Here is a 22,972-nt window from a genome sequence, read left to right as displayed (position 1 = left end):
TTTGTTCCTTGAGTAGTACTTTCTTCCAGGCTGGATTCTTTTGTCTTTCACGTGCCTTTTTCTTCTTCTTATTCTATAACGTGTTTTTAGAGTTGCCATGCCATTTCTTTTCATCTTGCTCACACTTCACAAGGGCAGGCTGCCCACACTACATATTTGCTCAGATACCATGAGTGAATTATCTAGGAAGCGGTCTTCTCATCTTAACTACAATTTTTCCTGTCTTGAAGCTGAATTCTGAGTGCTGGATGTTATCTTCTACTCAGTTTTCTATAACGTGAGGCAGAAGAAAAGAAGGGAGGCAGGGTAAGGGATATGCTATCCCTGTAATTTAATCAATAATATTCAGCTCAAATTTAATAAATGGTTCAATAGATCCAACTTTCAAAAATTTCTGGCCAGGGCTTATGTATCTCATTAGAAATCAGACGACGCAATGATGGTAACAGTCAGCCCCCTTGGCAAAGCCCAGTAGGCAACAGCCCTCATAAACTGATAAAAAAGTAAAAAGTCCTGATTGGGATGCAGGGAAACTAGCATTCTATTGGTAGGTATATACATATTCTTCCAATTAGAACTTTAGTTTGGCAGTGTCTGTCAACTTCTTTTGACGTAAGAATTCTACTCCAGGAATCTAGTCTACAGGAACTGTTATACACATATGTAGTTATATAGTACAAGGTGTTCATAATAACATTATTTATAATCCTGAAAATTTGATATAATCTTCAATAGGGAATTAAATAAACCATGGTACATGGAATGCTTGCCCAACATTCATCCCATCCCTGATGACCAGACTAATTAAATCATGGTGATCCCATTCTCTCTCCCAGTGATTAGCTTAGGAAGACTCAAGGGAAAGGACTGCTGCCATCTCACTAACAGCCTGAGGATAAGAACCAGGAAAATCAGTGAGAAGCACAGCTACACCTTGACTATCTATCTGTATCTAGAACCATACAATCTCTGCTATGTGAGATAATCAGCTTCCTGATTGTTCAAACCAATATAAACAGAAGTATTCTTAATTAAGGATGAAGATATACTAAAGACATCATGCAAGAAAAATTAGATTATACAAACAGTTAAAGATGTTCCTAATAAGTAAAAAAAAAAAAAAAAAAAAAAAAAAAGTAAGTTATAAAGCAGTGATAGTATAACCATTTTTTGCTTTTAAATTGCAAATAAGTGATATGTATGGACAAAATTAGACTAAAATCTGTCACTAATGGCTGCTTCTTTGATAGAATTACTAGGATCTTGAACTTCCTATATTTTTCTACTATTCAAACTCTTACATATTCTTTTGTAATAAACACGATAAATATTTTTGCATAACTGTGAATGTTTGAGAAGGCCAACTCTAACATCAAACAAATTAATCTATCGAATTAACTATTCCCTAACTCATTTAAAATTTGACATGCTTTTTATGCTAAATTCTTAAAGTATGATAAAAGTGCTAGGGAAGAAACCACTATCACTAAGTTATGGTGGAGGAATGAAAACTTAAGTTGCAGTTGCCCTCTCATGACAAAGTTCAAATTAGTTTTATACTACATCGACTGAAAGAATTCCCTTCTCCATAGCTGCCTATGCCCTGCACTCCTGGGTCTGCTACCTAAACCAGAAAGAGGTACTAAGGCAAACAGCAGTCAGCATTGGGAGTGTGAAATATACAAATGCTCCCTGACATTTGTCAATCCATTTGACAAACATTTCTGAAGCATTTGCTATTTGATTTCATTCATCATCTCACTCAGTTCTGACAATAACCCTGCAAAGTGCATATTAGTATTGTTCCAACAATATCACATATGAGGATCTCTGAAGTTAAACAGCTTATCTAAGATCACTTGACTACTAAGCAGTAAGGAGAGGGCAGGATCTCATTTTCTGACCCTCAGTTTGCGTAGCCTTCTAAAACCATCCGATGATCTGCATTCAAGTTACCTCTTACTGGCTATTCGAGGGCTTAGGCAAATCACTTAATCCGTCAGCTTTCTAGTACCTTCACCTAGAAGATGGTGAAAACAGGAGTATGCCATCAGACTGCTGTGAGAATTAAATGCTTTAAGACACATGAAAATGCTTTAAAAGTTATTACTTTTGCATATTACTATTTCATACCCCTATGTGATGTTAAATAAAATGTTTTGTATTATAAGTTGATTATTTTTAGCTATAGTCCCTCAGCACCTTTTTTGCAGCCTAGTGAAGTTTAAGTGGCATCAGAGAAATCTAACTTTTTTTTTTTTTTAAATCAGCACATAGCCCGAGGCGGGGCTTGAACCCAAGAACTGTGAGATCATGACCTGAGCTGAAGTTGGGATGCTCAACCAACTGAGCCACCCAGGCGCTCCCAAATCTAACAACTTCTTGATACAGGACTAACTTTCAATGTCCCCCCAAATAAGCTAAGTATGGGCAAAACCTGAACCCCTATAATTTTCATTTTGACTAGGTAGTATATTAATTTGGTTCAAATTTCAAAAGGCACCAAAGGGTAGTTGGTGGAAAGTCTTCTGAGATGGGCTCCAAGCTTCTCAGATTCTCCCCCGCAGAGATAACCAATGTTTTTATCAGTTTCTTATGTATTCTTCCAAAGTTATACAGGTATATCTATCCTCTCCTGCTCACTTTTTACACAAATGGTAGTATCCTACACACATTTCTTCACCTTGCTTTTTTCCACTAACAGCATATCAGTAAATAAATGGCTGGTTGTTTTTTTTTTTTTATAGCTGCATTAAATTTAATTTAATCCTCTCCTTATTAAAGGACATTTAAGCTATTTTCAAAGCTACAATGAGTAATCTTACACATTTAATATTTTGTAGGTATGAAAATATATCTAGTACATAAAATCTCAGAAGTGGAACTGCTAGGCCAAAGATGGATACTTTTAATCTTTATAGGTATTACTAAACAAGAATTTGAACCAATTTATATTCCCATTGGCGCTTACTTCCCCAAACCCTTATCACTATGTATTATGAAACTTATATATTTTTTTCAGTCTGCTAGCTGGAAAATGGTATTTCCCTTCCTATAATTTTTAGTTTTACTTTGTTACAGATCCTTCTGAGAAGGGATAAAGTGCTGACAGGTGCAAAAACAAGGTGACAATAAATTTATTCTGCAAATCTCAAAAGATTCAAAAGGCAAATTTTATAATAAATTTTTACAAAGCTCTTTTTAACCCAGCAGAACATAATAGGCATTGCTCTAAGACATAGTTCAGGCTAAACAGAGAAACAGGTTAAAGCAGGATCAGAAAATATATGCATATTAAATTCATGGTAAGTTACTAAGAGAAATTAAGGATAGTTTCTCTGTTTCCCTTGAGTTTTAAAGTTTGATTTTTTTTCAATTCAAAAATATTAGGAATTTCTATATAATAAGTTCTGCTAAAATGCTTGTTTTGAACATTGAAATTTGTTCCAATTTGACTGATATATTAGGGAACAATATGAGCAATTTAGTCTGTGAGAAACACGAAGTGAACACAAAAGAACTACACCCAATTGCACTAAGCAGTATGTGAATACACAAAACATGCACATCCCTCAAACACCTACCAGATAATCAAGGTAGTGTGGTACTGAGATAAGGATACACATACAGGTCAATGGAAAAAAAACTAAAGATCATGAATTTACGATCAACTGATTTTTGACAAGAGTGCCAAAATCACTCAAAGGGGGGAAAATAGCCTTTTTAGCAAATGGTTCTAGGACAACTGGCAAGCCAGGTGCAGAAGAATCAAGTTAGACCCTTACCCCCATGGTACACAAAAACTAACACAAAATGGACCAAAGACTCGAATGTAAAACCTAAAATTATTTAACTCTTAGAAGAAGACAGAGGAGTTAATCTTTATGACCTTGGATTTGGCCATGGATTCTTAGAAATGACCCTAAACGCACAACAAAAGAAAAAAAACAGATGAATTAGATTTCATCAAGATTAAAAACTTTTGTGCTTCAAAGGACACAATGAAGAAAGTGAAAAGACACCCCACAAAAAGAAAGAATGTGCAAATCATGTATATGATAAAGGACTTGTACTTAGAATATATAAAGAACTTAATAATAATAAACACGGCAAATAATCCAAATAAAAAATGAGGAAACGATCTGAAGAGATATTTTTCCAAGGAAAATATATAATTGCCAATAGGCACATCAAAAGATGCTCGAGGGGTGACTGGGTGGCTCAGTCGGTTGAGTGTCCGACTTCGGCTCAGGTCATGATCTCATAGCTCGTAGGTTCGAGCCCTGCGTCGGGCTCTGTGCTGACAGCTTGGAGCCTAGAGCCCGCTTCGGATCCTGTGTCTCCCTCTCTCTCTGCCCCTAACCCACTCGCATTCTGTCTCTGTCTCTCTCAAAAATAAATAAACATTAAAAAAAAAATTATAAAAAAAAAAAGAAAAGATGCTTGACATCACTGGTCAGTAAGGAAATGCAAATAAAAAACACAAGGAGGTTAACACTTCACACCCACTAAGATGGTGATCATCAAAAGACCAGATAATAACAACTGTTGGCAAGGATGTGGGGGAATTGGAGCCCTCATACGTTGCTGTGTGAATGTAAAATGGTGTAGCCACTCTGGAAAACAGTCTAGCAGTTTCTTCAACAATTAAATAGGGAGTTACCATAAAACCCAGCAATTCCACTGCTAGGTATGTACTCAAAAAAAATAAATAAATACCTATTTATTTATTTAAATAAATAAAAACCTATGTCCATACAAAAACCTGTGTACAAATGTTTGCAGGAGCTTAGCCATAACAGCAAAAAGTAGAAACCACCAGATGTCCATCTTGATGAGTGGACAGACAACATGTGGTTTACAGCCACACAATGGAATGTTATTCAGCCATAAAAAGGAATGAAGTACTGCATAGATGAGCTTTGGAAATATTATGGTACGTGAAAGAAGCCAATCACAAAAGATCACATATTATATGATTACACTCTTATGAAATGTCCAGAAGAGGCAAATCTATAGAACCAGTAATGAGAATTAGTAGTTGCTTAGGGCTAGGGGAGGGGAGATAAGGAATTGATAGCTAAAGGGTATGGAGTTTCTTTTTTGACGTGATGAAAATGTTCTAAATTTGACTGCAGTGATTGCTGCACAATTCTGGGAGTATATTAAAAACTATTGAATTGCACACTTTAAATAGGTAAAGTGTATGGTATTTGAATTATATCCCAATCCCTCCCTGGCTTGCTGGAGGAGGGGTGGATGGGGGATGGGCTAAATAGGTGATGTGTATTAAGTATCAACTGTTAAGATGAGCACTGGGTGTTACATATAAGCGATGAATCACTAAATTCACTCCTGAAACTAAAATTACACCACATGTTAACTAACTAGAATTTATATAAAAACTTGAAACATAAAAAAGCAAAAACAAAAACAAACAAAACAAAATCCCATCTCTCAGCTCTCTTAGTTTCCCTCATGTGTATGAGTCACATCTTCCATATCTGGTCTTTAACTTCCTGTCAGATTTCCAACAAACCTCCTTTACCACTTCATAATAATTTACAAGTGGCAACTCTTCCCACACCTACTTCCAAAACCAAATTTCAGGGTTTTTTCAAAGCAAAAGTACCATATTCATTATAATGTTTATAAATTTCTTAACTATTTAACATATATAAAACTGAACTATCATTTTTATTAAGTTCCTATCTTTTTTTATGTGTTACTGTCAAAGTTTTTGAGTGTTATGCCTCAAGCCTGTCTTTCCTCTAGGCTCTGTGTTTTTTATTGCCCAATTTTGCATAGTGCGGGGATTTCAAGGAATACATACGCCACATTATAGAAGAACTTACTGCGGAATGAGATGACAACATCTCCCCCAAATATACCATTACCAGAAACACAGTTCAAAGCTGGATAAATCACCAATCCAAACTTACAATGTTTCAACTGGTCTTCACTATTTAAAAATTTCAACTTAAGGGGCACCTCAGTGGCTCAGTTGGTTAAGTGTCCCAACTCTTGATCTCCGCTCAGGTCATGATCTCACACTATTGAGATCCAGCCCTGAGAGGGGCTCCATGCTGAGCGTGGAGCCTGCTTAAGATTTCTCCCTCCCTCTCTCTCTCTGCCCCTCCCCTACTCGCATGCACACATTCTCTTTCTCTCAAAAAGTAAGTTACAAAATTTTTAAAAATTTCAAACTAAAATGCTGAAAGAAATAAATGCCATTAGGGATACTATGGTAATGACGTGGGGAAGTTTTCTTTTTTTTTTTTTTTTTTTTAAAGTTTATTTTGAGAGAGCAAGAGCAAATGCACACACGTGCACGGGCAGGGTGAGGGGCAGAGAGAGAGGGAGACAGAGAATCTCAAGTAGGCTCCTTGCTGTCAGCGTGGAGCCCAACACGGGCTCAATTCCACAAACCATGAGACCATAACCTGAGCTGAAATCCAGAGTTGGGCGCTTGACTGACTGAGCCATCCAGGCTCCCCTGGGAAAAAGTTTTCAATGTTTACATTCCTATTTTCTAGAGACCTTATCAACACCAGAAGATGGTTCTGAAGGGGAACAAACAATATTCATTGCAAAAGGAAAAAGTCAGTAATTTATGGAGCCTAGCGACCCAAGATGCTTCCTCTGCACTACTTGGGCTGTTCCTTTCCAAATCATAAAAAATACCACTTTTATTTCAGTTTCTATGGCTTCATTCATTTCCCTAACATGGGAGTCATTCCCTTTTCCCTTCATCTCACCAAATCTCACACTTCTGATCGAAATCCTTTATAGGTCATTCCCCCCCTTCCAGCTCATTCTTCATTGGTTTCCTACCTCTCTGAGTTCCAACAGCACTTACTATATGATTTACGCAACTTTAATCTCATATCGTTTGCTCATTTTATTCATGTCCCTTGAACGTACAGCTCCTCAGGGAGAGAATCATGGCTAATATTTCAGAATCCACACAAAGCTTGCACAGCATAGAATACAGAGTAAGAGCTCAAGAAGTTTTTGCTACTGGGTGATAAACAGGACAAAATAATGGGCACCAAATAACTTCACAGTTTTTTTTAGTTACAATGTAACCATTTTTGTTAGGAATGATTTGAATGCGTTTCAAGAAGCTAAAATTTTAACTTAGCTGTGTTGAATATATATACATATATACACACACACACGTGTGTGTGTGTGTGTGTGTGTGTGTGTGTGTATGGCTGCTAAGAAAACAAAATCCTGTAAAACCTCAGGTGTCTTACCACAAAGAAGCTAAACAAGAAATTATAGCTGTTTCACTAAGCGTTTTTAGACTGTAGACCCCAATTCTACATTATAAGATGTATGGAAGCAGTTTTATCTGTAGCAATTTTATCACAGTGACAAATCATCCCTGAGGAGTGATTTTCAAAGCCTTCTTTTGGTAGCAGAAACCTTTTTCTCAAACAAACGGCTAGGTGGAATCCTACCATACAGAAGAAAAGGAGAGCTGAACTTGCGAAAGTGGAAGGAGGAACCTGTAGTTCTCCTCAAATGCATACCACCTCTTGCCTGTCCCCAGTCCCCAAATGCAGTGGGCCCTTAAGGCATCCTTGAGAACCATACAGTGCTGAAAAACACTCATAAAACAATCAGCAAGCTGCCATGAATAGAAAAACACTAATTTTTAAAATGTAAAGTTTACTAATCACTAAAATGTAAAGTTAAAACTTACCCATTTCTACTGAAAACTCTCAGCCATGCTTTGATGTTTGGTCCTAACAAACACAAACAAGGTACAGTAGTAAAAGTAGACAAAATAACTGCAAATAAAAATGTTTCCAACACCAGCCTAGGAAAAAAAAAATCATTAATTTTTTAAAAAGCATTAAAGATTTATACACACATAATCTTTGTTTCTTAAATACATTTAATATAAAAACATTTTCTTACACTTTACTTTGAAAGATAACACAAGTCCTACCAAAATGATAACTATAAAAAATGTATTGAAATGCAAGCTCTTAAAAAACAATCTAGCAAGTATCTGGCTTTAAAGATAGAATTCAGAAGTGTTAAATGCCGTGTAATCCATACGACACTCCACTACGAGAAACCCCTTTTCTAGATAATTAACTTTCTTCCTGAATAGGTTCTGGAACTTTCTTTTGCAACCACTGGTTCAACTCTAGCTTGTATTGGAACCACACGGAAAGCTAGATAAACTAAAATTAGGGGGCTGCACCCCTGGAGTTTCTGAGACCTGATAATTTGCCTTTGATAAAATGCAGATGCTGCTGGTTTTAGCACCACTGCTCAAGACATTCATCCTACTCTAAAATGGATTAAAAAGAAACTACCATTTCTCATTACAAAGGTCTTATCCTCCCCTCTCTAGGAATTACCTGTGAATTTAGTGTGTATATAAAACTATACACATAACTATGTGTGCGTGTGTGTGTATCCCATGACTGGTTTCACCGTAATCATTAATCACTGCTAAATGAAGTTTCCCAATCCATGATGAACATATATAGGAAATATTCATGAATTGAGTTTTTTTAAAAAAACTGGTCAGCTCTGAAAAAGTTTTGAGTTAAATTTTGCCTTTAAACTATAAACATTAGCTTATTAAATAATTAAATGCAGGGATTTATTGACTTTTCTTGAGAAAACAAACTCTTTTCAAGCACTTCAGAATCACATTTACTAAGAATTGATATGCTAACTGTAACTAATTTAGACATGTCATTATAGTAAATTCACTCACAAGTCCTAAGGGCCACACATTTATTGGTATAGTATAGTTTCTCATCTACCTCCCCACCCCCCACATGCAATGCAGTAATAGAAGGCTAGTTGATAGGAGCATTTAATGAATTATGTCATTCTACCATTTTTTAAAAGAATAACACTACTAAGGAAAGGCAATGATGTCAGTATCCTTCTGTGATCCAGTAATTAAACACACGACAGTTCTTCTCTAATCACCAACAGATTTAGTCTTTGTTTAATATTAGTAAGCGAGCATTTTAAAACATAATTGCCTTGGGGCGTCTGGGTGGCTCATTCGGTTGAGCGTCCGACTTTGGCTCAGGTCATGATCTTATGGTTCATGAGTTCGAGCCTCATTTCGGGCTCTGTGCTGACAGCTCAGAGCCTGGAGCCTGCTTCGGATTCTGTGTCTCCCTCTCTCTCTGCCCCTCCCCCACTCACGCTCTGTCTCTCTCTCTCTCTCTCTCTCAAAAATAAACATTACAAAAAATTAAAAACAAAACATAATTGCCTGAAGGTAAAAATTTCACACTTACTCTATGAGTGGTGCTCCATACAGAACAAAAATTACATGAAAGAAGAAACATGACATAAGAAAGTAGATACAGCATTTCAAAAACCTGGTTACCTAAAAAAGAAATAAGAATGATTTAAAGACTCAAGACAATGCCTAGAGGACAGCAAATGCTTCCAATTTATCTACAAACACAACTTCTTCCCATGGGTGAAACAGCTGAATATTCTTTCCTTTGAGTAGCCTGAAGTCAGATCCCATGTCTGGCACACATTCAGGTGCATGGCCCTCTATATAGCTCCACACAACAGCCTACAAGTTACAAACCAACCCTCATATTCCACCCACCCAATCAGCACTAAAATCAAAAAGCATTTCTGTTCCTAGGGTATCAAGCTATGTTATTAATCAGTATTTATAAAATATTTACTGACAACAGGATGCTGGAATACAAAAAAACCCACACAGTCCTAATTATGTGATACATAAATATTTGCAGAAAATAATAATAATTCTTTTCATTTAAAAACAAAATTCCTAAGAAAACTGTACCAATACTAAATTAATCCCTAAATCATATTCATGTTATTATATGATCCATTTGAAAAAAGACCTGTGTGTCCGCAAATCAGAGTGGGACCTACTTGATTTGAAGCTTAAAAAGATCTAATTATAAAACACATGTTGAGTTTTTTAATCACAGAGCAGTAAATGTGTTTTAAATTACCTAGGACAGCTTACATATAGTATTGGATAACGTTAAGTGAGGACTTTATTAAAGTAATAGTTAAGTGTTATACACTAGTAAACATTTCAGAAAGTAGATTCTAACATCTGAAAATTCTAACACTGTTCAGTCAAGGAAGGCCATGTTTAAAACAAAGCTACCACAGAGGCTTTTTTTGTAATTTCTGAGAAACCCATTAAGTTTCTTTCTGAAATGCAAAAAAATAAATGAAAATACACTAAAATGTCTTCTAAAGTTTAAAGATAGGACTACTGCATCATGTATTTATCTTCAATGGTGACTTAAAACATGACTATATAGGTTCACAATGCTATAGTATCCACTGAAGACACCCTAATTCCACAGCTGATGCATGGCTAGGATCTATCAAACATTGTAGGCAGCCTTCCAGCAATAATAGGCCACTGACTTTGGCGGGGGGGGGGGGGGGGGGGGAGCATGTCCTCTACTCACTGTAAATAACCCCATAATGACATGACTAATACTTCATTCTTTCATTAAAAGAAACACCATCTCTATCTAAAAATCAGTTACCAAGAAATAAGCCTTACCTTATATGATAATGAACTTCTTTTAGAGGATGCATTTGGTTTCACTACTAAATATAATACTAGATTGACGGCAGTTACAAAAACAGAACAGATGCACAACCATGTCAAGTGTGTTTCCAATATTGAGAAGTTCTCCAAGAAGAATGATGGAATGAAGATGCTTAGGATAATTGAAAATATGCATAAAAGATGAGTATACAGTAGTCTCTTGATATCAGTATCTTTCATGGTGTTTTCTTGAGTGGCTATCTAATGAAAAACAAATTAAGAAAAGAGCATATGCAATAATGACCTTTTCCATTGTTTAAATGCTCCAATGCCTAAAAGTATGTACCAATTTTCTATGTGCAATAATGTATTAGTTTCAGAGTATGAGAAGATGCATATGTATAAATTCACATGTAGAGTAATATGGTTCAAAAAGCTCTCAGAGGCTAAAAAGGACAAATTTACGAATATCTTAAACATTTGTAACTGGTTTCTGTCAAAGGGTCATGTCCTAGGCCCAATTAAGGGGTCTGGTTGTTTGGTTGTTGTTTTGTTTTTTCCCCAAAATCACAGAGGTGAAAACAACATGCATGGATTAATGATTTGCTCTTATTGGAAATATAACCTATGCGTTCTAAAAACCCCACGAATACACTCTGGCTAAACTGTAGGTATTCCTTTTTTAACCATTGTGGACCCCTGTCTAACCCCTGTCAGTAGTTCACACCTTCTGGCAAATGACAAGTGACGCCAAGTGCACACCTGAATACTCAAATGGTGGCCAGTGTAATCAAGAAAGTTCAAAGAACATTATGCTAAACTAAGGCAGCCCAATGCTCCAGAAGTACCAAAATGACAGTGTCTGTTACAGGTGCTAGGTTCCAATCAAAACTAGAGCATAAATGGAAGGAAAAAAAAGTCTACTTTCTCTTTTTATAAAATACACATTATATGTCATATATATATAACAGAGATTATACATAACATTGGCAAATGTTAAGCAAGGACTTTATTAAAGGTAATAGTCCACATGTTACATTGTGGTGAATATTCCAGAAAAACAAAAGGGCAAGTGCAGGCTTTATACTAACAGCTCTGAGCTAATTCGCACTGTAATTTTCAAAGGCAAATAGTCTACTGATAAGGAAACAGGCTAGGACACTTTAGGAGGTACGTCCAAGGTCCCAAGCTCTCAAGCGCTAGAGCCATGTCAGTCTCACCTCTTTAATACAAAGCTATACAAAGAAGGTGAAAGGGGAAAGTTTTGCATAGCTCCTACCCTCTGCCGGCTGAGGGGCGGGGCAGAGGATCTGGAATACAGGGTCTTAAGAGCTACCTCACTTCCTCGGGCATTTTTCTGGGCCACTCTCAGAATCCCAAATGACATGAGCAGATTTGGATCTAATACAGTGAGCAAGTACCCAAACTCAAATGTTTACTGAATCAACGAACGAACAAAAAAGGAAGAGGATGGATTAAGTGCCCCTCCTGAGAAAGAAGCCCGGGGGGTGGACCTTGGCGAGCACGCGAGGACGCCCATAGGGCGCCCCTCGGGAGGCCACGGCCCTGGCCTCCGGCGTCTGACCTGGCCCGGGTCCGCAAGTATTGAGGCTGGAGAGAAGGCCTTTCTCGGCGGCTCGCATAGGAGCCTTCCCGGAAATCGCGGGACTGGTCTCTACAGCCCCACCCCAAACTCGGTCGCTGGGGACTCTGCCCAAGCCTCAGTCGGCGCGAGCGTGAGGAACGAGGAACAAGTTGAGAGGCATAATCAAAGAGCACCGGCGGGGAGACCAAGGAGAAATGGAGGGTCACACACAGAAAGTCGACTCCAAAAGAGGGCCGGTCCATCAGGGCAGCCCCTGGGTCACTCCGGAAGGGTGGCGTCCGAAGGGATGGGGCACAGACGCTGACGGCCACATGGGCAGTTGGTGGGGGCTGCTTGCACCCCCCGGAGGCTCGCGTGCCGGGAGGGTTCGGCTTGGCTTACCTACTCTCCCGCCCGCAGAAGAGAAGCGGGGGTTACTACCTGCCACCATCAGGTACGACCCGCCGCCCTGACCTTCGCGCATGCGCAGGCCTGTGGGGGCGGAGACCCAAGATTGCACAGCCAATTGCAGAAGTGGAGGGGCGGGCAATGGGAGCAGCCTCGCTTCCCGCTGGCGTTTAATTCCTCCCGCGGCTTTTCAGGTGTGGGATAGGCGGGGCGTGGGGCGGAGGGGCCGGAAATGGGTTTTCGTAACCCGGAAGGGGAATATTTTTCTGGCTATTGTGTTGATATTTTCAAGCTGCTGCAGTTTCTGTCGCCAAGGGAACCGTCGGGGAAGGATGGTGTGCGAAAAATGTGAGTTAAGAGGCCGCATCTTTGGGAGAAGGAGGCTAGGAGGAGCTAACTGGACTTCCTCGGGTCCTTGTCTTTTATTTTTCTTTCAGCCTCAGTTCTCGTGTTCCAGCCTCTGTCCTCTTACCCTTTTTGACCATTCGTGTCCCTCCCCAACGATCATATAGTCGTTTTGCGTTCAGAGTGGTCTCAGTTTTGTAGACATTTGCGTATTTTCTTTGCCTTCCCCTCCAACCCGGGATCTTATCCCATACAGTTCTTGACTGGCTCCTTCGCCTTACAGACCCTCAGGGTTGGACTGGATCTTAAAAGTCCTAGAGTTGCCAGATTTAGCAGACATTTAAAAAGAGGAATACCTTTTTTCTAGAAGTATGTCCCATGCAATATTTGAGACATGTCTTTGCGTGCTCTTCCTCACTACTGAAAGTACTTTTGACTGACTTTTAGGACATGACAGTACTGTTGTTTTGAAATTAAAACATTTGTTGTTTTGAAATTAAAAATTCACAGGGCATCCTATATTTTAACTAGCTACCCTATGTTAGCATCCTGTCCAATGGCTTAGATACTCTTTGCATGCATACCTGTGGTATTGAGGCAGGGTTCAGAAAGTCTCACCACCTTCAAAGCAGTCTGTGTAAATGTCACTAACTTTTAGAAAGGGCTTTCCACCCTGTAGTCGCCATCTGGTGATTCTAATGCAAACCCTTAAGGTTTCTAGAAAGTTTCTTACGATTTTTTGATATCCTAGACTGTCTATACGTTTTAAAACGGCTGTCATATCCCTAAGTCTTTTTATTCCTCAGCCTCTCTGGCTCCTCTAGGCAAGGTTTCAAGTCCTCTTATCTGTGTTAACATTAACATGATCAATTTTGTTTATATCCCCCCCCCAGTAGATAAAACTTTGAACACAGGCACCCATAATTTTGAATCACAGTTCTTATATTAGGTAAAAGAATAACCATGGGCAAGTTACCTAATATATCTTGGCCCCAGTTTCCTCATCTGAAAAATGAGAATAATACATAATTTATGGGGTTCAGATAATGTAGGTAAAGCCTGATATAAAAGTGCCTTCGCGTATACTAAAAAACTGGTTATTTCTATGATAAGCCCCAGTATGTGGCACTGAGAATTAAACTCTCCTTCATTTTATGAGGGGTAAAGTGGAAATAATGTATCCATTTTTCTATGCTTTATATCATCATCTCACATTAAGCTTTAAAAAAATTGTTGACGGGTGCCTGGGTGGCTCAGTCAGTTAAGTGTCTGGCTCTTGATTTCAGCTTGGGTCATGATCTCACTGTTTGTGAGTTTGAGCCCCACATTGGGCTCTGCGCTAACAGTGCAGAGCCTGCTTGGGATTCTCTCTCTCCCCTCTCTCTCTGCCCCTACCCTACTTGTTCTCTCTTTCTCAAAATAAATAAACTTAAAAAAATTTTTTTAATTAAAAAAATAAAATAAAAAATTATTGCAATGTAATTGACATAGGTACAATTCACCCATTTAAAATGTATCATTTTGTTATTTTTAGTATGTCCAGAGGGCTATGCAACCATCACCACTATCGATTTTAGAATATTTTCATCACTCTGAAAAGTACATTAAGCTTTTTGACATTGATGTCCTTTAATTCTACTCTATCCTGTACTTAAGCAGTTTTTTGGTTTTGCTTGTTTGAGTAAATATGGCTTACACATTTAGATTATGCACCTTCCGTGATACCTTTTCTCTCATGTAGTGTAGTTCTAAACATATAAATTTGTCTTTCTATGTAACTTGTGTTAATTCTGTACATTTTAGCTTTAGAGGACGGGTATGCTGCCTGGTTTAATTTGTGTGATATGCTTTACACCATAAGTGCTTTTTCCCAGGGAAACTAAGGATACTGAGCAAATTGTGAGAGTTAATTTCCTAAGGTACGTAAAAATTTTGAGGACCCAGGACCTGATGTGGTATTAAAATAAATACACATAGTTGGTTCTGGGACATGCTATGTGTTATAAAAGGCTGTTTGCTTTTCTACTTCCCTGCATGTCTGAGAGTCCAACTCTATTATTTCTTTGTTCTACTGCCTTTCTACCTTCTATACCATCTTACTCCTCAAATAAAATTATACTCTTTTTGGGGCGCTTGGGTAGCTCAGTCGGTTAAGCATCCAACATCGGCTCATGGAGTCGAGCCTCACGTCCGGCTCTGTGCTGACAGCTCAGAGCCTGGAGCCTGCTTCGGATTCTGTGTCTCCCTCTCTCCCTTCCCCTCCCTGGCTCATGCTCTGTCTCTCTCTGTCTCTCAAAAATAAACAAACATTTAAAAAAAATTTTAAGTATACTCTTTTTATTACATATTTCTTATCCCCCATCTATCAACTCATTCCACTCACCCTATAAGTAAGCTCATATCTCTCCTATACATAAAGGTAGACTCTCAAGCAACTACCTAGCTCTCTCTTTGCCTTCACGGTAAATTTTTTGAAAGGCTTGGTTATTTTTGTTGCCTTCATATTTTGTTACTTCTTAGTGCTTTCCAAACTTTCGCTATGCCCCACTACTGGAAGAACTTTCAGAAGTTCACTGGAGGTCTCCTAAACACCAAATTGAAAGACCTTTCTCTCAGTGCTTGTCTATGCCTCTGACTTGGAAACTTGGTGTAGATTCTCTTTGAATTTACTTCTCCCAGTGCTTCTTTACTGTTATAATCTCCAAGTTTCCTTATTTTCCTTATCCCCTTAAAGCAGACGTTTCCCAGTGATCTATATCTGACCTTCTTTTGACTCTTTTTGGAGTTTTAAAGAACAGTTGACTCTTTGTTTTAGAAATATCTGGCTTCAAGTAGCAGATCCATGCCAATGAATTCTAATCCACATCTCCAGCTGACTTCTCTCTAAACTAAGCACCAATAGAAAAATTTTCTCTAAACAATACTGGGACCCTCCATCTGGTTGTTACCTAATGGTTTAGTACTTCCAAGACTGAATGTGTCGTCCTGCTTCACAAACCGGTACCTTCTCTCCCATCATTTAATGGCATCACAATCCTCCCAGTCACCTATTGACAAAGCCTCGATCATCTCTCATTCATTCTCCTATCCCTTTGTGAACCTGCATCCAAACACTTGTATGCCCTGCTTATTTTACTCTCATTCAACAGCTCCGACTTTCCCTAGCCTTTCAAAATACCTTAGCTGAGGTCTCCATCACTCTGAGTTAGACTAATATTATCCCCTACCAGCCCCTTTCCCCTCAAACCGTGCTCTTCCAGCCTTTGGCTCTTCTCAAAAATGTCCTGCATGCGTGTGAAGACCAGTAGGAAAAACTGCACAAATGAACCAGTTGGTACCACTAAAAGAGTATATTTCCTGATCTCCAAGATCTTTAATACTATGCATCAATCTTTTTTTACTTCTCTTTAGTCAGCCCCTCACCCTTTGTCTCTAGTGACTATTCCAAACTCTTCAGTGCCTTAAACTTCCCCCACCTTCATCTACCCCATCCTCTGTTGACAAATAGCTCCTTACAGGTATAAGAAAAGCGAGGTAATTAAATGGGAACATTCCCAACATTTCATCTTACTTTTACTATGCCCATAATCAGTTCTGCATCCATACCCATTTACTTCTTTCCCTTTATTTTTTCAAGGAAAATCCTATTTGTGTTCTTGTTGCCATCCCTCCCTGCCTTTTTCAGGTCCTTTATTTGTCTCTCTATCTTTTGGAATCTTTTAATCAGCTCCCCTTCCATATAAAAATGCTCAATTAAATCCTAACTCCACCTTCCATTCTTGCATTTTGTCACCTTTTCTTTTCATTCATGCAACAAGTATTATATTCCTACCAAATGCTAGATAGTAGGACCAAAGGGTAAGTATTTTGTCTTACTATCCTTCATCAGTATGCCAGGACATGGCTTAGAGTAATCACAACAGATATTTGAATTGAACCTAATATAAGTGTACTGTATCATTTCCCGAATTTAAAGCCTTTAATACATTCTCAGTGAGCAGAGAATAATTCTGGCTTTCTGTGTTTGGAGCCTGGCATTCAGGATGACGCTCTACAATGAGGTCCCAGCTTATCTTTCCAATTACATTTTCACTTACCTTCATTACTCTTTATCCAAACCAAAATACTTTGCATGCCCATGAGCTTCCCATGCCTTTCCTCGGGATACGTCCTTTTTCTAGTTTGCCTTCATCCTCTCTTCTTTTTCTTCCCAAGCCCATTGTAACATGCAGACACTCTCTCTACTGCCTTCTCCAGAAACCCCTGGACTTCCCTAGCCAAGGTTATTTCTTCCTTCATGGTATTTCTTCTGGTGCTTAAGTTGTCAATTACTATGCTTTTTGTTTTCTAGCTTACATTTTGGTTTGAATGGTTCTTTTTCAGGGGTATCTACCCCCTTTAAGAACCTGGAAAAGCTATGGACTCTTACAAGAAGAAAAATGGATATACAGTAGTTTGGTATACAACTTCACCTTGTTCATTTGTCTTCTGAGGTCTACCCCTGGAGCCCAGGTTAAGGATTACTATTGAAGAAAATAGCATGTTGTAGGTTCCTTGAAAGTAGAGCTTTATCTAAATTACCATTTTATTTTTCTCTAAACTTTGCATAGTGGTTTATGTATCTTAAGTGCTTAGTATGTTTATGGAATAAATAGATCTATCAGATTTGTTTAAAGTATACAGGTACAGGGAAAGCCTATCATAAGCCATTGTGCTGTACAGATTTTACTGAGAGTCAGTTATCCATTATCCACAGCTAGTAACTTCAGTCTCAGTTCATAGCCCCTACCCCAGCATGAAAAGTCTCCGACTGTAATAAGATAGTTGATACCATTGTGAACTTTAGGCACAAAGTAGTGTATTTATTAGACAGTAAATCCTAATTCCCCTTACTGTACTATCTTGTTATAACAGGTGAAAAGAAACTTGGTACTGTTATCACTCCAGACACATGGAAAGACGGTGCAAGGAATACCACAGGTATTTTTCCTTTTTAGAAAATAGAAGTTGAATCAAATATTTCCCGTGACTGATGTTTTAGCCTTTACACTATTTGTAAAAGGAAATGTTTTGTGCACAAAGTATTTCATCTGTTAAATATTAAAAAACTCTAGATCCCCCCCAACAATTTAATATCTTCTTCTATTTAGTTTTCTTGGTTACATGTTAGAGGTTCCTAATCTATGAGGTAAGAGATAGCAAAATCATTAAATGATTTTCAACCAATGAGTATATCATAGTAATTGATTTGATTCAGCTTTATTAGAGTATATATTTAATTCCCCCTTTCTTCACCTGACTTTTATATTCTTAAATCATTTACACTGTTTTCACTTTCATATCATTATATACAGTTAAGATGTTTTCAAAGGGAAAGAAAAGAAACACTTATACTCTATTCAGGGTCAGTGGCACCAAAGTAATGGCTTCTAGATTTTACAATAGATAAATTAAATGCAGACCCATTCCTAAAGTCCTGTTTTGAGTCTGAGAAATAAAATGATGATCCAGAATTTTATTGTTTCATCATAAATGTTTCCTTTTTAAGTGGTGTCTTAAAAACATGGCTATTAAATGAAGATTTTGAAAATGTTGATATTGGCTAGTCTATTGGTAGGAGGTCTAAGAATGAACTCTTTAACAAATTGTTAAGTGGTAAATGTACATGTTACAGTGAAATGTGCAGAAATAACCCACTAAAATATGTGTATATTTTGATATAGAAAGTGGTGGAAGAAAGCTGAATGAAAATAAAGCTTTAACTTCAAAAAAAGCAAGGTAGGTAAAGGAGCAGCTACATCGTGGAGACATAACTTTCCATTCTTTTTAGTCTTAAGCATACTGAACTTGGTGTGTATCATTCTGTCGTGATTTAAACAGAGTCAGGTACCAGCATGCAAAGCCAAGCTATTTGTTATAACCTGCCAGTTTCACCCTGATCCTCCCCACTCTATCAATTTGTGAAGATGTTACTGCTCTTTTTTACCAGAAAACATGACTTTTATTTCATCTCATTCTTTTTCTTTTCTGCTCTTTTCTTTTCTTTTCTTTTCAAAACAATGGTTTGTGGCCTTACCCCCCCTAAAACTACTTTGCAGTTTCATTCAAGTGCTTCAGTGTGGTATGCAATAATACTGCCTGGTTTGTGTTTACTGTACGTTATTTCATCTAGATCTTCATTATTGTACAAATTGGAGGCAATAGAGAGATGTGGACAGATCAGAAGCTCTGGAGTCAGACCTAAATTTGTATTTAGACTCTGTCACTCTCTTGCTCTGAGACCTTAAGGAAGTTAAGCCAGTTTCTCGACTTCTCTGAACTTTATTTTTTCATCTAAGAGTGGAGATAAAAATATCTCCTACCCTAAAAACCACTTTTTGACACCATGCTTTATTATTCCCAGTCTTAAAAATTCCATGAACTCTTCCAGCTGCCATCCCATTTCCTTGCTTCCCTTCACAGCAAAAGTTTTCAAAAGCCTTAGGCTTTCTCAATGTCTATAAGTTCCATTCTCAACTTCTGCCACTCCGGTCAGGTCTTCAGCCCCATCAATCCCTACAGCTGCTCTCACCTAATGGCAGCAGGATCACACCTAATGACCACTTCTCTATTCTTATCTCGATTAACCTTTCAACAACTCTCATTTTTGCAACCTGCTATTCTCTCTCTTTTTTTCTTCTCTTCTCTTCTCTTCTCTTCTCTTCTCTTCTCTTTTCTTCTCTTTTCTCTTCTTTTCTTTTCGTAAGCTCTACCTCCAGTGTGGGTCTGAACTCACAGCCCCAGGATCAGGACTCGCATGCTCCACTGACTGAGCCAGCCAGGCACCCCTGCAACCTTGTATTCTCTTGGCTCTGGGGTACCACCCTCTTTTCTCCTCCCAACTCACCCGTTCCTTCTCAGTCAAGTGCCTCTGGACTCAATCCTAGACCTTTCTCTTTTTTTTTCTATTTACAAATATATAATCTTTCCTCAAGTGACTTTAGTCCAATGACTTGAAATTCAAACTGTATGTTAATAACTCAGATTTATATCTCCTGTCCTGACTTCTCCTTTGAGCTCCAAACATATATCCAACTGCCTACTTGTCTTACCAATTTGATGTCTAATAGGCAACCTCTTGGTCCTTGTCTTCTAATCAGAGTCTTATTGCACCACTGTCCCGTCCAGTTGTGCAAACCAAAAAGCGAGAATTCTGCACATTTTCCTCACTTCCCTTTCATCAGTAAATTCTTTAGTTCTACCAGCAAAATATAACCTGAAAAGGCTTGCTTCACTGCTGTTACCCTGTTCCAAACCACTGTTATTTGGTAGATGCTGTAGTAACTTTGTATCTTTCTGCTTCCACTCTAGTTCCCTATAATTCAGTCTCATAGTAACCAGAGCAGTCCTTTAAAAGGCACATAAGTGCTTTTCTCAGAACCGTGCATTGCTTTTCTTTTCACGTAGAATATAATCTAGGCCCCCTTCCACCTTCTAACAAGGTTCTCCATGATCTGGCCCCTCCCACCTCTCTGACTTCCAGTTGGACTACTCCTGCATCAGACAGGCCAAGCCCACTCCCATTGGCAGAGGTTTATGTTTGTTGCTCCCTCCTCCTAGAGCTCATCCTGCAGAGTTCACATAGCTGGCACCTTGTTGTTGCCAGGATCTAGCTGAAATGTCACCTCCTAAGGGTGGGTCCCTAACCAGCATCTGAATTAATGTCTTCCCCTCCTTCTCCTCATGTCTGCCACAGTGTCCTGTTTGAATTTTCTCTACAGTGTGTATCACTATCTGAAAACCATGTTTGTTCCTTTAGTTATTGTCTGTCTCCTCACTACAATGTCAGCTTGAGAGGGTAGAGGCTTTAGACAAAGTCAAGCTCATTTTTGGTATGTAAAACAGTAACAGGCACATAGTAGGCACTCATGTATATTTGCTGAAAGAATTAATACTATTTCATGACATTGTCCCAAGGATTAGAAATAATAATAACGATAATGATAATAATAATAATGAAGCTTTTACTACCTGCAGTGCCTGGCACATAATGGTGCTTATTAAATAATGGATATAAAACAGCATAATAGATTTAATCTTCAGTAGAGCATCTCACTAAGTATTGCTCTGACTTATTGATGTCTTCTAAGACAGTTCAGTTATTATTAACTAAGTTGTAATTTTTACAGACTATACAGTTTCAGATACCTCCAGTTACTTTTTGCTCCCAGCCTTACTCCAATATCATTAATAAATAGCTATTATTTTTGGATACTCTAAATATCTCGCTTTGGAAAGTGTACCATTATATTGCATTGAATCTAAGATACCAAAATTTAGAAGATGTATCATTACTTTAATAAAGAAAAAGCTCTGCCATGAATTGTAAGATGTCAGACATATTAAAATGTGCATTTTAGGATTAAATACGGTTTTAAACAAAAGTAATCTCTAGACATACGGATGCAAACAAATCGAGCCTTATTAAAAAGAGGAATAGTGTCTATGCTATCTTCCTTTGTGCAGAGTAAGGTGACATTCTTTTCTTTTTTTGGTTTGGAAAAATTAACCTTTGAAAATAAGCTGTTGTGCCCCAAGAGAAGAAACCAGGTCTAGGACAGTGTTGGTATTCAGTACATGAGTATTGTTACAAAAGTTACAGCCAGTTTAGGGGGAATTATTTTCTACTCCAGCTGCTGTAAAATGGCATTTTTATATAGCGGAAACTCTTCTATGCAAAGGGATTGGATCAATTACTTGAAAATGTCAGCTAAAATAGGCAATCATTAAAAGATACACATACTTTACTGTAAGTCATGGCACATGACGTGTACATGCATTCATCAGTCATCTGGCACTGAGACAGGCCTTTTGAGTATGAGTCAACTGATAAGAGTTCTTCATCATTTTCCTCACATAAATCATAACCAGAACGCGCATTTCCGGTATCTTAAAGTAGAGCAAGAACTGACAACTTGTAAAGTGCCAAGTCCTTCCACTTATGATTTTGCCTGTATTTGGAAGTTGTCTCACCTAATTCAATGGCAGTTCAGTGATTCACATTTATCTAGCCATCCTAAAGCATTCTCATAGTCTTTCATAGAATTGGTCACTTTTTGCACCCACATTTCATCAGTTTCCATAATATTTAACTATATCATACAAATAGATTGGCAAATACAACTCGTAGAAACAGGCTTGGGATTAAGTACAACTGATAAGTGGTTTAGAAGCATGCAACTCACATGGAAGGGGTAGGGTTGTGCAGGAGCAGTGAGAGAGGGTAGCTGGTTGCAAGCGTGCTGTGCCTATCAACTGTAAAGTTTGACAGAGGGAACAAAGCATGGATTAATCCCATTTGTTGCCTAAAGGAAGTCATTTAACTGTTTCTTTTCTATTTTACATTTTTCTTTCTTTAAAAAAAAAAACAACTCTAGATTCGATCCATATGGAAAGAATAAGTTCTCTACTTGCAGAATTTGTAAAAGTTCTGTACATCAGCCGGGTTCCCATTACTGCCAGGGCTGTGCCTACAAAAAGGGTAAGTTTCTTTCAATACCGTTTTTCTGTTCATATCCAGCCTACTTTTGGCACTGACTTAGATAGCATAGAAAAGGAGTACCCTTTCATAGTTTCAGGGATCGATCCTGTTAATCAAGTGCTCTTTTTTCTAAGGCAAGATGACACTTAGAACCTGGTTCATAGTCAAGTCCGTGCTTGCTTTTTTCTCTTCTCTGATGCTGTTAAATTATGTTTTAAGCCTCAGGAGTGACTTAAATAAACCAAAGTGTTAATAGTAGGTATTTGATTGGTATTATGAGTTGGTATTATGATTTGATTGCTTACATGTTTTGTTTGTTTGTTTGTTTTAGGCATCTGTGCAATGTGTGGAAAAAAGGTTTTGGATACCAAAAACTACAAGCAAACGTCTGTGTAGATGTGTCAATGACTTTTCTGGCTTTCTATGTGATTTTACTTTTTGCTTTGAATTTCCAAGGCATAACATAGATGTTCAAGTTGAAAATAACACATTTTAAGACAGTTAATATTAAACCGTTGATTACCTGATCAGTATTTTTATTTTGCTTTCAAGAATTTCTAAA

At 38.0% G+C, this 22,972-nt stretch overlaps 2 protein-coding genes across 5 annotated transcripts in view; one reads left to right on the top strand and one right to left on the bottom strand.

Annotated features, from left to right (window-relative positions):
• PIGF (phosphatidylinositol glycan anchor biosynthesis class F) overlaps positions 1 to 22,972 on the bottom strand; it is a 106,073-nt gene that overhangs the window by 20,686 nt on the left and 62,415 nt on the right. The window contains exons 1-4 of one of the 4 annotated variants that reach the window (XM_060606752.3): positions 12,540 to 12,646; positions 10,565 to 10,813; positions 9,288 to 9,379; positions 7,712 to 7,828 (exon numbers count right to left, since the gene is read on the bottom strand). In XM_060606752.3, the coding sequence (XP_060462735.1) occupies positions 7,712 to 7,828; positions 9,288 to 9,379; positions 10,565 to 10,792 (437 nt within the window). In that variant the 5' untranslated portion in view covers positions 10,793 to 10,813; positions 12,540 to 12,646. Of the gene's footprint in view, positions 1 to 7,711; positions 7,829 to 9,287; positions 9,380 to 10,564; positions 10,814 to 11,991; positions 12,132 to 12,368; positions 12,516 to 12,539; positions 12,647 to 22,972 lie in introns of those variants that run through there. The other 3 variants (XM_060606758.3, XM_081795287.1, XM_060606767.3) reach the window with 3 other exon arrangements.
• CRIPT (CXXC repeat containing interactor of PDZ3 domain) lies at positions 12,767 to 22,937 on the top strand. The gene is made up of 5 exons (XM_060606808.3): positions 12,767 to 12,893; positions 17,805 to 17,870; positions 18,614 to 18,668; positions 22,307 to 22,410; positions 22,742 to 22,937. Exons 1-5 carry the CDS (start codon positions 12,878 to 12,880, stop codon positions 22,804 to 22,806), a joined length of 306 nt encoding a protein of 101 aa, XP_060462791.1. The 5' UTR covers positions 12,767 to 12,877; the 3' UTR covers positions 22,807 to 22,937.

The sequence above is a fragment of the Panthera onca genome, chromosome A3 (genome assembly GCF_046562875.1).
Source record: "Panthera onca isolate mPanOnc1 chromosome A3, mPanOnc1 haplotype 2, whole genome shotgun sequence".
Lineage (NCBI taxonomy): Eukaryota > Metazoa > Chordata > Mammalia > Carnivora > Felidae > Panthera > Panthera onca.
Note: the sequence above shows the minus strand (reverse complement) of the source record. Positions and strands in the feature narration are given on the sequence as shown.

Bases quoted from the DNA above. Each gene is read 5' to 3' on its own strand.
- CRIPT (XM_060606808.3), top strand. The intron at 17,871-18,613 runs GTATTTTTCCTT...ATTTTGATATAG, and splicing joins CGGTGCAAGGAATACCACAG to AAAGTGGTGGAAGAAAGCTG. The intron at 22,411-22,741 runs GTAAGTTTCTTT...TGTTTGTTTTAG, and splicing joins GGGCTGTGCCTACAAAAAGG to GCATCTGTGCAATGTGTGGA.